General features: G+C 37.0%; 1 protein-coding gene across 1 annotated transcript in view; it reads right to left on the reverse strand.

The window, feature by feature from the left end:
- MCM9 (minichromosome maintenance 9 homologous recombination repair factor) overlaps positions 1 to 13741 on the reverse strand; it is a 111342-nt gene that overhangs the window by 84258 nt on the left and 13343 nt on the right. The window contains 4 exon segments of the mRNA XM_042987081.1: positions 2275 to 2394; positions 3823 to 3948; positions 7591 to 7791; positions 12591 to 12672. Coding sequence (XP_042843015.1) covers positions 2275 to 2394; positions 3823 to 3948; positions 7591 to 7791; positions 12591 to 12672 — 529 coding nt within the window.

The following is a 13741-nucleotide window of genomic DNA, read 5'->3' on the forward strand; positions in this document are numbered from 1 at the left end:
CAAATAACCAAATGAAGCAATTTGCTGCTGAGTTTTTATTCTAATTATAATGATTGATTTTGTATTGACACCAAGGGTTAGGTTTTTACATCAATTTGTAAACAGCTAATTTTCACAGAAGGTTAAGACTTAAAAACTATGATCTCTTACTTAAAATTTTTATGATTCTGTAATACTTAGAATGCAAACATTAGGAGCTAAGAAGCTATAGCATGTGGGTTTTATTTTTCCCCTGTTTAGCCTCATTTATAGACACTATCTGAATTATACCTAAAATGTTTGGAACAGTTTCTCTCCTTTTTGATCACAGTAAATAGCTCTGTCATGAGAATATACACAGGAACAAATTACCTATACCACAGAAGAGAGAGGCAAATAGATTGGAGGGAGTGAGGATATCATTTGAACTGAGAAAACATTCAGGAAATCTGAGGAGCATGCATGCATTTGTTCATTTATAACCTTCTATAAACTTCCATGTGGTCTTATCCTCTGGTTTAAGATTTGGGTTTCTGGTTTTACCAAGAAAGTCTATGGCAGCGGTTTTCAAAACTTTTCACTGTAATCCATAGTTAAAAAACAAAGTATGACCCTGTAATGCAAGTTTTTATAGTAATTTTCATGACAGTGCACCCTTATAGTGCATCTTTATGTGTGCAATATATTCTGGTACCTTTTATTGTATTTCATTTTTTAAAGTGCTGGTTTTGACTCACTGAACTTGGCATTTATGACTCTAAGTGGTTGCAATACACAGTTTGAAGAAAGGCTAATCGGGCCCTTTGAGTAGATGAGAAGTAGCAGTAACTTTCCTATAGTTCTAAAATTCATATTCCCTATACCTGTCTCTTCTGTCATATTTGGATTATGATCTTTACATTTAAAAAAAGAGGGAGGGGTGCCTGGGTGGCTCAGCCGGTCAAGCGGCTGACTTAGGCTCAGTTCGTGATCTCGTGGGTTCCTGAGTTCGAGCCCCGCTTCGGGCTCTGTGCTGACAGCTCAGAGCCTGGAGCCTGCTTCGGATTCTGTGTCTCCCTGTCTCTCTGCCCCTCCCCCTTTCACTTGTGTGCTCTCTCTCTCCCTCTCAAAAATAAACATTAAAAATAATAAATAATAAAAGAGGGAAAAGTGCTAGTGTAGTGTGAATCAGCAGCCATTCACTTGAAAACTGTCCAAATATTCTGAAATTACTAGTAGCCTAGCAGATAGCTTGGACTCATTTCTTGGTACTCTATACAATTAACTTAGGAAACATTCCACATAATTACTTGGCAAACACTTTTATTTGTTTGTTATTGATATCATTTTATACAGGATTCTAGAACACCGGGTCATAGGAAGTTTTAAATGCACATAAAGTGTTCTTTATATATTCTTGCTTACTACCCTTTCCAGTATGCTGCACCTTGTTTATGCCTCTCAATTTACAGATCCCTTCTCATCAATGCTTAATGTACTAATCAGTTATATTTCAAAATCTGAGAGCCCCTTAGAATGGGGCTCTCATTATGTAGGACCATTAAAACAGCTTTTGCTGCTTTATGATAAGTTTTATAGTATAATTTCTCCTAAGAAATTTCAGCACAGACCATGGACATTAGGCTTCCCTTAACAGGTAGCAAATAATATTGTAAAATGTGTGAAACCAAGAGCCTATAACAGAAGGACAGGAAAGCTATTTCCTAAATCAAAACAGTATAAAATACAAAATGGCATCAAAACATTTTAAAAAATTTTTCCTAAAGTTACTTTATAATCAAATCTTGACATTCTATCTGAAAAAACTTTTGTATGTACTTGTTGAAGAATCATTATAACATGAGTGAAGCTCCATGTTGTAATGATGAAAGTATGCTTTCCACATATTAAGACAAATTTCCTACCTAAGAATTTTCAGTAGGAGCTACTGTTGCCCATGAGATCTAAGAGCACAAAAATGCCTCAAGCTCTATGCCACTGATCTACTTTTGTAAAGTGAGATTTCTCCCATTTATCTCAACGTTGTGTTTTTTTTCCCCCCAAATAGGATCTTTCAAAACTCAAATGCAAAAAGATACATGGGATGAATTTTAGGAAAATAACTTTAAGTGAAGGTGGAGCTTTTAAAATATCTTCTCAGAGCTACAAAAGTACTGCTACATATTTCCATTTTGGGCAGTAACTCAAGAATTAGCTTGAAATTTATCCTACTTAAGGTACTTTTTCATAAGAAAAAACCCACTGTGTTAGCATCTGTAATAAGGTTAAACTAATTGAAATTGTCAAGTAAAATACCTGCACTAGTAGATCCAATCCCTGTTGTGAGCACAGATCTCGGTGTAATCTTTGCTGCATACTTGAGGAATTGAGATTTCCCTGTGCCAGGATCCCCAACCAATAAAAGATGAGATTCACCTAGAAAAAAGTTAATAAAGTTTTAAATTTCTATGAAAGGACCCATGAATAAGTATAATTAATCAAAAGGAAAATGGCCCACTTGGAATGCCATCGTGATTTGTATTTTATGTTTTTGCTGTATACTTAAGGTCATTTAAGGAAGGATTTAACTAGATATCCTTAAAAATTAGGTTAACTATCATAAAATAACAATCTTTAAGTGATTTCTGAATGTGACATTTAATATCTAAATTAATAGACTTTGTGCTATTTCCAGATGTTTAGGCGTATGTTTGACATTTAAGACATTTTTGGCTTCTAAAGCTGCTGATTTTATTTAATCTATTTTTAAATAACAAACTACTCGATTAAATCTTTCCATACAAGCCATACAGGTATTTTATTCCATTTTTATTTAAGTATTTTTAAGTGTTCAAGACTTTATAAGTATCACTTATGATTACAACAGTTAAGTGAAGATGTTTTCCTTTAATGAAAATTTTAATAACTTAATATCTCAAAGTACTTATTTTCAAATGTAACATAAATGAATATGTGACTACCCTGTGGTATGTACTGTCTCAGTGATCAAAAAAATTTATTCAGAAATATTCAAGTGTTTCCTAAATATATTAATAGGAAACTCCCTATTTAAGCTCCACATTTAGCAGAGTGCCTTGCAAATAGTAGGTGATCAAAACATAGAATACATACACACATTATTATACTATCCTATATTGTACCATGTGGTTTTAGAATTCTTATTAATGGCCTTATATATGAACAATGTCCTTTTAGTCTTTGGTTATTATGACTCTCATGTGGCCTATGTGAGGGCCATAATACACCTACTCTATGCCAGATTCAGGTCAGTTAAATGTGTTAGCTGCAAAAGAGCTTTTTGCCATTTGAACATAATTATATACTTAGAGTAATCTTTGCTTGAACGTGTGACCTCCAGCAGCACCTCAGGGCAGACTGCACATTTGCTACCTACCGGCAGAAGGGGAACCAGCAGGCAGATGATTGTAAGCAGCAGTCTGAGAGAAACACACTGACAGTCACAGATGGAGAGACACTGACTTGGAGATATTAAAAAGCATTATTTCTAATCTTTTCCTCTTGAAGAAAGACTGGGGATCCAATGAAAACACAGTAATCAAAATGTAAAGATTTTATTTTGTGGCACCCTTATAGGTTAGAGCAAAAATATATATTCATCAAAAAAACTTAAAAGATTTCTTTTAGTCTTTGGAATTCTAGAAATTACCTTTTGATATACAGATACTGGCGACGAAGTATTAGATAGTCAGACAACTGACTGTCATTAGGGTTGAAAGATTATGGTTAGAAAATAAAGCTCAACAAGCAATTTTTATTCAAAGAAAAATTCTAGCTTCTCACCTTGTATGTATTAATATTTCTCCGTTTTAAGTAGGTACTAACCTCTGACCCGTGTTCCTGTAGCATCAGTCCTTTGAATCCCACCAGCCAGCACCATGGCCACAGCAAGCTTCACTAGATACATCCCAAAAACTTGAGGGCACAAGCTGGCCAATATTTCATTCCTTCCTAGGAAAGGCAGTAAGATCAGTATTACCAACAGTTTTCAAGAAGCCCCATCTGAAATTTCCCTTCCAACTTCCTATGAACATACTCTGCCATCTAAAATGATCCATGAGGACCATTTCCAAATGCCTAAAAGGAGTGAATAACTTTGATTTGGTTGTAAAATGCCTTCTTTTACTAATGCCATGATATGAAAAGTCTGCTTTTCATTCCTTTTTATTTTCATAGCTTAAGTTTCCATAAATTTGTCATACTTTGCAAGGGACAGAAAGGAATCTCCTTTACTCCCTTATTAAGCCAACATTATCCCTTTAAAATACGACTACACTTTCTGTGTAGTAATTTGAGTAAAACTACTCCACTGCCTAAATAAAATGAAGGTACTTGAACTCAAACAAGAAGTCAGATTGTAGGAGCCAGTAATCTTTAAATACAAGAAGTACCTGGGGCTCATGGAGCTTCTGCAGAGGTGTAAGAGAAGTAAAATCAATCCACCCTAGAAGTCAATTCAGCATTTACTCTGAAAAGTTTGGTAAAGTCTGTTTTACCTAGAATAAGGATATCAGAGTATTTAAAAGATCATTATAAACTATAATTCTAGCAACTCAAGCCGGAAGTCTTGGATTCTCCTGATCATGTGCTTTAAATAAAAGAATATCACATTTGAGTTTCTGTTTTGAGAAATGTCAAAACACCAAATCTGAGAATCTGCCTATCCCACCTATAAGTAAAGTAGGTATGTTATTTGATGACTGGCATAATCAACCAGCAGGGGCTCTCAGAACCTATGACATCCTAACAAGCTTGTCCTCAGCTTGTCTTGTGTGGAATTCACTACCGTGATGGTACGCTGTATGTATACAGGCTGGAGCTAATATGTATGTTTCAGGATTTCCATGTTTGTACTCATGTTTCAGAGGTAGGTCTTCTGACGAGGAAAATAATTGTGTAAGTACTCCTTTAGCTGATTATTCCAGTTCCCGAAGCTTTTCTGCCAAAGCATGAAGGGAGAGGAAAGGGGCTTCCTCCACAATTTATGGCCCTATACACAAAGGCCGCTTTTTGTAACATATCAAAATTGATCCAGTGGCAATTAAGGTAGGGTGATATGACCTGGGATGGCAGGAATGGTGAAGAAAGAAAACCTTTTAGTAAAATGGGGATCAGAAAACAATTAGTAAATTCTGGAAGGGGGCTCATTAACTGCTAGAGGGAATTCCTCCCTTTCCTGAGGTAGAAAACCCAGAGAAAAAAGATGAAGGAAGGTTTGAGATCTAAGCAAACAAGACCTTACAGCATATAGGTAAATTCTGACCAGAATCTAGAGATTACACATACAAAGGAAGAAGGAATAGCCCCAACAGGTAGGTTTCGGAGCAGGCAAACTGACCTGGGAGACTCCTACACCAAAACCTAAAGTGCCACTTCTGAATAAATGTGGATTCGGTGATTGATGTGCTGATGCAAAACCTATCCCAGTGGTGAGGAGCACAGGCTCTGGGGTCAAATGCCTGGATTCACATCCCAGTGCTATTACTTACTACCCATCTGACCTGGGCAAGTTTCTTAACCTCTCTGCTTCTATTCCTTATCTGTAAAATGGAGATGATAATGGTATCTCATAGAAGTGTTGAGGATCAAAGGAATCAGCAAGTGTATAGCACACAAACAACGCCTGACACACTTAACTGTTAAACTATTATATTACCTGTATTATTTGTGCTTATTTCTGATCTCAAGATTTCCTCACAATGTAGTTAACACAAAAGGTATACTATAAAGGCAGGTCTGAAGTACCAGAGAAAAATAAAGGGAAAGAACGATTCCCTTAAATTTGTTGCCTGAAGTTCCTTGAATCATGGCAATAGATGCTCCCATGGCTGAATCATGGAAGAAAATTGATTAGAGTGAATACTACCTGCAAACCTATCTCCCTCCCAAATTTCTGGTTCTAGACCATGTTAATAGTGTGTCTACAGCCAATTACCCCACTCTTGTGGTATGGCTCTCCATTACCCTGATGAAGAGAACCTCTTAGATCTAAGATAACGGAGTCACCTCAGCTTGGGCCCCAGAGACCCCAATCCCTATATCTTGGTTTCTACCCAGCATCTAAGCACCAGGCTCTGAGGATCCCTGAAGTTACTATAGACTAGAATAAAGCCTTCAGCTCCTCCTAGACCATACCCACAGTATGAGGTCTTAATGAAGCAGATCCACCTCCGAGGGAATCTTTGGCTTTAGACTAGCAAAATGAAGACACCCTTCTGGATACACTTCCCTCTCTTCATGCCCTCAACTAGCACACATACACTTTGAAATGGTAAAATACAGTGTACTGGTACTTAGGAAACTAAGCAGAATCCATTCAGACTAAAAAAAAAATGTTGCCTCATTTTCTGTCTTCCGTTTCTCACAAGGTCATTATATTTACTTCTTCCTCTTATCTAGTAAATAAATTGTATATCCATAACTTTCTGGTTGAAACAGACTCTTTAATCACCAGCACAAATCACTTCTCATGGTCTGGTTATAGAGCGCTGTATGATGCCCTTCCTTCACTGTTACAGGAAGAGCTGAGCTGTGGCACTGCGATTAATAAGAAATGACTGTGGTCCAAGAAAGAGTTACGGATTTTTTAAGGACCTGATCCTAAGAAACCATTTCAAATTTTAAAAATTCATTTAAAAATACTTCTTATAGGGCTTGCTTCCTAAAGCCACAATGTGGAGAATTTAAGTTCTTTCTGTACAGATCCAGTAAAAGAATGATCAGGAGCCACTACATTACATGCTATATGCAGAAGCAAAAAAAAAAATCATCCCACAAAACAAAAGCAAACTGCCTAAAGTTAGGCAAATAAGAATTCTATTTTGTGAAATGGTATCTGTCCAGTATGTGACTTAAGAATAAAGTAATCAATATGTATGAGATTTGAGGTGAAGTTTATTAGAAATAGTCTATCACTGGCTTCAGTTTATTTTTCTCAGAAGATGCCTCCAAGGAAGAATGCAAACAGACATTTGAAGGTTTAATTGGTGTTTTATACTTTTGGAATTTTTAAATAAAAAATACTCTATGAACCCAAAGGCTTGTGTGATGTTTTAGTCTATGTAATTATATTTTAACGTCACAGTCATAAGTGTTTACAGTGATGACAAAGCTTATTTTTGCATCTTTCTATCTCTCATCATCTCTTTCTACTTAATGCATATTTAAAAATCTTCAGCTAAAATAGCATGAAGTTGTCTTAATTATCTAAGGTACATCAGAAAAGAAATAAGGCTTTATTAGGATGAGGGTTCATAATAAAGTGAGTTTTGCCTACTTAAGGAGGAACTGTGTATTTGGTGAAAAAGGGAGAAAACTGGCAGTATAAGAGATGTCTGAAAGAATAGAAACGGAAAATTTTTTGTAATTAACTCAGCCTTGATTTTCCAGGAAGATCTCTAAATAGAAAAGACTACACGAGAAAAGAGCTCAAAGGGAAATTATAGCTAGAAGTACTGACGAATGCTACTACCCTTTGAATTCACCCATTGAGTTATGCAGCATGTAAGGCTGCCTCCTGACCACAGACTTTATATTTAACTACTGAATGAAATGCCATTAATAATTATCAGCTTTATACCCTTAATCACAAACCTGCAAAGGGATCACTCTTATAGGATTCCCAAAAATCTTCAAATTCCTTTTGGACCTCCTCATCCATGATGATCCCTGTAGACTGCTCATTATTTACTTGGACATAATTGGCTTTCAGGACTATCTCCACTTCACAGCGTACATCTTGCTGGAAGGGCTTCCACCGTTGCATTACGACTCCATAAATAGTGAGGTCATCGCCTAGGAAAGAGCACCACGTAGCAGCAAAGTCCAGTAGTACCACACTGCTTGCTGGGCACAGACTTGCATGACAACCAGAAATAAGAAATAAACCACTCTTGGGTTAACCACTCTCAGTTGGTTAAGTGTCCGACCAACTTTTGATTTTGGCTTAGGTCACGATCTCACAGTCCCGAGTTCTAGCACTGTATTGAGCCCCTGCTGAGCGTAAAGCCTGCTTAGGATGTTCTCTTTTCCCCCCACTCTCTTTCAATATAAATAAAAATTTTTTAAAAAGAGAAAGAAATAAACCACTTTCCTACCAAGTTTAGAGTGGTAAACACTCGTCCAGAAAACAATTTGAAGCCAAAAGAACACCACAGATTTCGTACTTTTTTCTTTCCTTTTTTTTTTTTTTTTTTTACAGGCACTTGTATCTGCACAGCTAAAAGCTAAAGTGAGCATTTTTCTTTTTGTGAATCTGCTACACAATAATCACACCAAATTATTACCCTTCACTGGGAAAACAGTTTACTGGATGATTTATTCATCATTATATTGGGCAAAATGTTCATCTTCTCAGAATCCCTAACCATATAGTTCTCATTTAAAGAACAGGTGGGAACTGCAGCTAAAATGTGAAACTATCATCAATCTGGTGTCAGGAAAGGAGACAATCTTGTGATAACTGACACTAGCTTTAATTTCCTAGATACTAATTTTTACTTACCATATTAATTAGTATTTTACTTACTGACTTAAAAAAAGAACGAACTAAGAAATGAGGAAATTACTGTTACACTTCAAAGCCCTTTTCCCTAAACTATGAAAACACAAGATACAACCCTGCTTATTCTTTCTTGGTTGGTTCCTTCCCACCTGAGGAAACTCTCCCATTCCTGGTGAGAAGAATATTAAACTTTTACAGATATTCCTAACAGGCCTTGGGTAGTTTATAGGCACATTCTCCAAACACTGACATCTGGATTATTACATACAATTCAATGCATCAATTAACAGGTATACATGAATGAATGGTTGGAATTCAGTATTCTGGTACTGCAGAAAAGGGGACCAGAAGAATAGAAGATAATCCTAGTCCTCAAAATCTTGTTGAATATAAGATGTTGGACATACCCCAAACCAATCTGGTGGTATTTATAACTTGCTCAACAAATAGTGTCTCTGAACTAACTGGCAAGTCTTCATATCTAAGCCTGTGTCAAATATACGGTATTTGCTCATGCAAAATGCCTTTTACTCTCTAAATTTCAATGTGTAATCTGCAGAGCTTTTGATTTTCTGAAGAAAAATGTTCTGTAAATGCTAAATGCATGGAACTGGTAGCAGCAATTACAGAATAGAGAGCATATTTCTAGCCAAAGGCAACTTCATAATAAATGGTGAAAACACGTTTTCAAGAGCCTTCCTAAACCACGGCTTGGATGTTTTTCAAACCCAGTCAAAAAACGATCATTTACTATACTGTCTGCCCTCAATTTTTAGATGAAAATGACTGGGGCAACTTTGTACGAGCACTTGGAACAGTCCTTTACTGTGGTCATTTTAATAGATTATGCTTAGGTTGTTTCTAAATTAGTCAAACAAGGAACTTAACTTTTAGATACCGCACCCGTAAGTAACCTGATTTCACTAAGCAGTGACAATGTGGAAAATGTGGAATACTGAAGAACGGCCAAGAGCACTGATTTTACCCAATTTGGATTCAAATCCCAGCTCCACCACTCACTGGCTACGTCCTTGGGCAAATTACCTAACTTTGCTGAGCCTATATTTTGACCTAGAAAAATGGGAATAGTTACATTTATATCTCAGAACAACAGTGAAAATTAAGTTAGATAACGTTTATAAATTACTTCATACAATATCTAGAATACAGGAAGTGCTCAACTGGCAAATATTAGCTATTATTATACGAAACCTTGTTATTATACTTAAGTTTTCCCACAATAAAAATTACAAACAGTGTTATTGTCAGGAGGCTCAAGCTCTTACTTTCTATAATCCCAGCTCTTTGTACCGCTCTGTCTTCTGCAGCTTATTTCCCACTGCAGCCACCCCCAACCAGACCCATGTCTGACCTCCCACTGCACTGGCAGTTCTCAGGACACAAACTCCAACTTTATTACTCTGCATGTGTCAATCTGAGGTTCCCAACCAGACTGTAAATTCCTCAAGGGCAAGGATTATGCCATATATCTTTTCATTCCCACAGAGATTTGTAGCTATGGATAAATGAAAAAAGAGCTGCTGACAGACTGCTTCCATCCATTATTGTTAGTGACATGTGAAAGAAAAATAGCTTCAGGTTTTTTCAGGGCAGAAAGAATTCAGTTTAGATGAACTGCATGAAAACATCTTATTTTTTTTTAAAGAGGGTTTTTAAAGTATTTATTTATTTATTTTGGGATGGGGCATGGAGAGAGAGGGAGAGAGAATATCCCAAACAGTCTCCTCTGCATTGTAGGTATGGAGCCTGACACGGGACTTAAACTCACAAACTGTGAGATCATGACCTGAGCCGAAATCAAGAGTCAGACACTTAACCGACTGGGCCACCCAGGTGCCCCAATAAAGAATTATTCTTGACTCTAGATACTGAACTCTTCTATTTCCATAGTGTTTGCCTTATAATTTTAATGAAACGGCAGTTCAGTAAATATTTTATACATGAAGCATCTGGAGATATCTAGGGTTAAAGAAAAAGAGAAATGGTGGAATTTGCAGAAATGAAGCACTTTTGATCTGTCTGGTAGGGGAGAACAAGGATGTGGAATTAGAGGTCAGATATACTTGTTTCTGTCCAGGGGATACACTTGTGTTATATGTTTTCTATTGAGATTAAGGGTGAGTAAGATTAAGGTATGAGTGAGAACAGGAAATACTTAAAACAGGGAATGTTGAGGTGAATCAAGAAACAATTTTTGACACCAGGCTAAGGTTTACCAACCATTTCCATTTTTTGGCCCACTTTCAATGTAACTTAAATGTCAAATAGCAAGTGGAAATCGCTAGGCAAACAGTAAAAGCAACAGTTTTTAAGTTATTTGGAATAAGAAGAGGAAAGAGAAAGAATAATCTTGTGCCGTTCTCACAGGCAAAAGTCTGGTCAAGGCCTAGGAATGTGTGTAGGGAGCAGAGCTGCTGACTTTTAGGGAGACAGGTTGCCACCTGCCTTTTCTAGGGCTGGAAGGAGAAGCCTCAGAGAAGCTGACTAGGACAACCTTTTTTTGAGATTGAAAGTCTGTAAGTCCAAAAGACTTTTAAACTGTATACTAGAGTTTTTAGTGCCTGTCAGTTCTGGGAAGAAGAGACAGTGAGGGAATAGGATAGATAAGGATACTGGTGCCAAAATACGGAAAACGTCAGTTACTTCGGTTAGAGAAAAAGGTTTTGATTAAAACTGTTAGATTATACATTTGAATGCAGTCTGCTTCTGAGATCTCTACCTTTAGCTGACAGGGCCATGTAAATTTTACAGCCCTAGCCCCTACTAACAGCTGAAAACAATCCCCTTTATTCTCCCTCTTTCTTTTTGCATTACATATGTAGAATAATACATTTGTTTAAAAAAACATATCAAATTTTATTAAGAACATCTCATGATACTTAAATGTGGTTACTACAGAAAATAATATTTACTCTCTCGAGCAATACTGACTTACAAAACCTCCTAACATCTTAATTTTTCCAATAAAACTCTTCCCTACCATTTTTTTTTTGTAAATACAGTCATTTTAAATTTTAATGTAGAACACTTCCATTCTACACATGTGGGCCAATATTAATCCTTGCCCTCCCACTAATACTTTTAAGTTTGATTCTTCCCAGGCTCCCCATTGAGCAGAATAAGAGGGGCAAGATGATTTCAGATGGGGCAAAAAAGAGCTTAGGAGCTGTCTGGTTAGCCTCAAGATCAAAATATAACCAAGAATGACATCACAACAACCCCTGTGAAGTCCTCCAATTTCCAGAATAGCTCTGAGTTGTCTTTGATTTGCCTGGAACACTTCAGATCATCCAGATCAATGGCCATCATGAGGCCTAAGTCACTAACAGATGTTGTACACCCTCTGCTTGACTGTCGCTGAGAAAAGAAACCATCGTCTGATAAAATCTACCTTCCTGGAGCTTCAGACTACTCAAACTCAATATTAATCTCCTCTAACTATAATTCTATTTCTGTATGACAGCTTTCCAATTAACGAAAAGTGAGCTGTCATGTCCTTCCTAAGGCTTCCTCATGCTAAACACCCACAGTTCTTTCAGCATGGTTTCAAATTCCTTCTCAATTTGGGCAAGTGGCCAACGGAAACACCGAGAACCCTCAGAGGACAAAATCAATGTGACTCCTACTGTGGTGTCACCAGCACAGAGGAGAGAGGAACAATCACCTCCTTTCTTCTAGATACCAGTAAGAGTACAGTAGTATCTGACAGAGTCATACTGTCTGATCCACTAAAGCCACTACAATTTGCTACTGTTAAGCAAGGATGTGCTGAAGAGACTCCTGGACGAAAAGTCAGTGGATCTGGGTTCATGTTCTAGTTCTGCCACTTAACCCTCCATGTGACCTTGGGCAAGTCAGATTCTTCATTTATAAAACAGTGGCTGGACTGGACTAAGCTATAGCTTCTTTCCTGCTGTGTATCACCTCCCACCTCCATGCCAGTTTCTGTTCTCAAGGTGAGCAATTAAGCCTCCACACTGAACTTCACAGTGTTCAGGTGAAAATAAAAAATGGCTTTTTCCTAGTCAGTATTTTAGGACCTCTTATAAAAGCCAGCAAAAATTCTTACCAGATTTACAACTGTCTACTAGGTCATCTTCCAGGATAACCTTCATAGATCGTGGAATACTTCCAACAGATAGCCTTTGAACCTAGCAAGGAAAAGGAGACACATACTAAGTATGCTTAAATACATGCTAAGTATTCAGAAGCCTAGCAGTTCTTGAATTACTGTTTCTATTTCCCTGGTATTATCATATAATTTAATTGTGATGGGGATTTATAAAGTTTTCTTGAAAATTGTACCTACTATCTGTTTATAAACTCACTAGAGTAAAATAAAAACACCAATATGGAAAATATCTCCAAATATAATCTACCTTGTGAATGCTCAAAATAAACACATGCTCCACCTATTAAACATAATACCAAAGTTATTTACCTACAAAACACATGCAGTTCTTTCCTGACCTTTAGTCCTAAGACCTGGGCAAATCACTCTGTTCCTCTGATCATTCCTTAGTGACAGAACCCTGGTTTTATTTCACATGGGTATGTACCCAGTAAAAAGACTATTTCCTAGGCTCCCCTGCACATGGAATATGGTCATATGGCTAAGCTCTGGCCAATGAAATGAGTGGGCATGCCTTAGACTTCAAAGAGGACTACTTGAATGGAGACTTGGCTCGTGCTGTTGCCCGTCCCTCCCTTTTCCTGCTGTCTGACTAGTATACAGTGGTGAAAGAGTTGTAACTACCATCTTAGATTATAGAGAACCCTAATAGAGGTCACATGTTAAGAATGGTATATAGAAAGACAGGAGTTTGAATCCTTGACACTGAATATACCTTTGTGTTTCAGCGGCAAGGAAAACCTGGCACACTGTCCCATATTAAAGAGTGTCTATGTATATATACCTCATTTGACACAGCAAATAAAATTGGGCCTAAACCTCAAATCCTGAATACTCCAATGTTTAACAACCACTTAAAACCATTTAATTTTTCTCCTATCCCTTAAATACAACTAGTTTGAACTTCTTAAATATTCCCTTAATTTTAATATAATTATTAATTATGTTAAATATACTACCACCTGCGACACATAAAATCAACAGATGACCGAGTAAACCACAAAGCTGAGTGATAAAGGGAAGGCAGCATAATGACCAGAGTCCTACAGTGTTAGAAGGCTACTGCCTTTTTTAGTTAGGTTCAGAAT

Source organism: Panthera tigris, chromosome B2 (assembly GCF_018350195.1).
Source record: "Panthera tigris isolate Pti1 chromosome B2, P.tigris_Pti1_mat1.1, whole genome shotgun sequence".
NCBI lineage: Eukaryota > Metazoa > Chordata > Mammalia > Carnivora > Felidae > Panthera > Panthera tigris.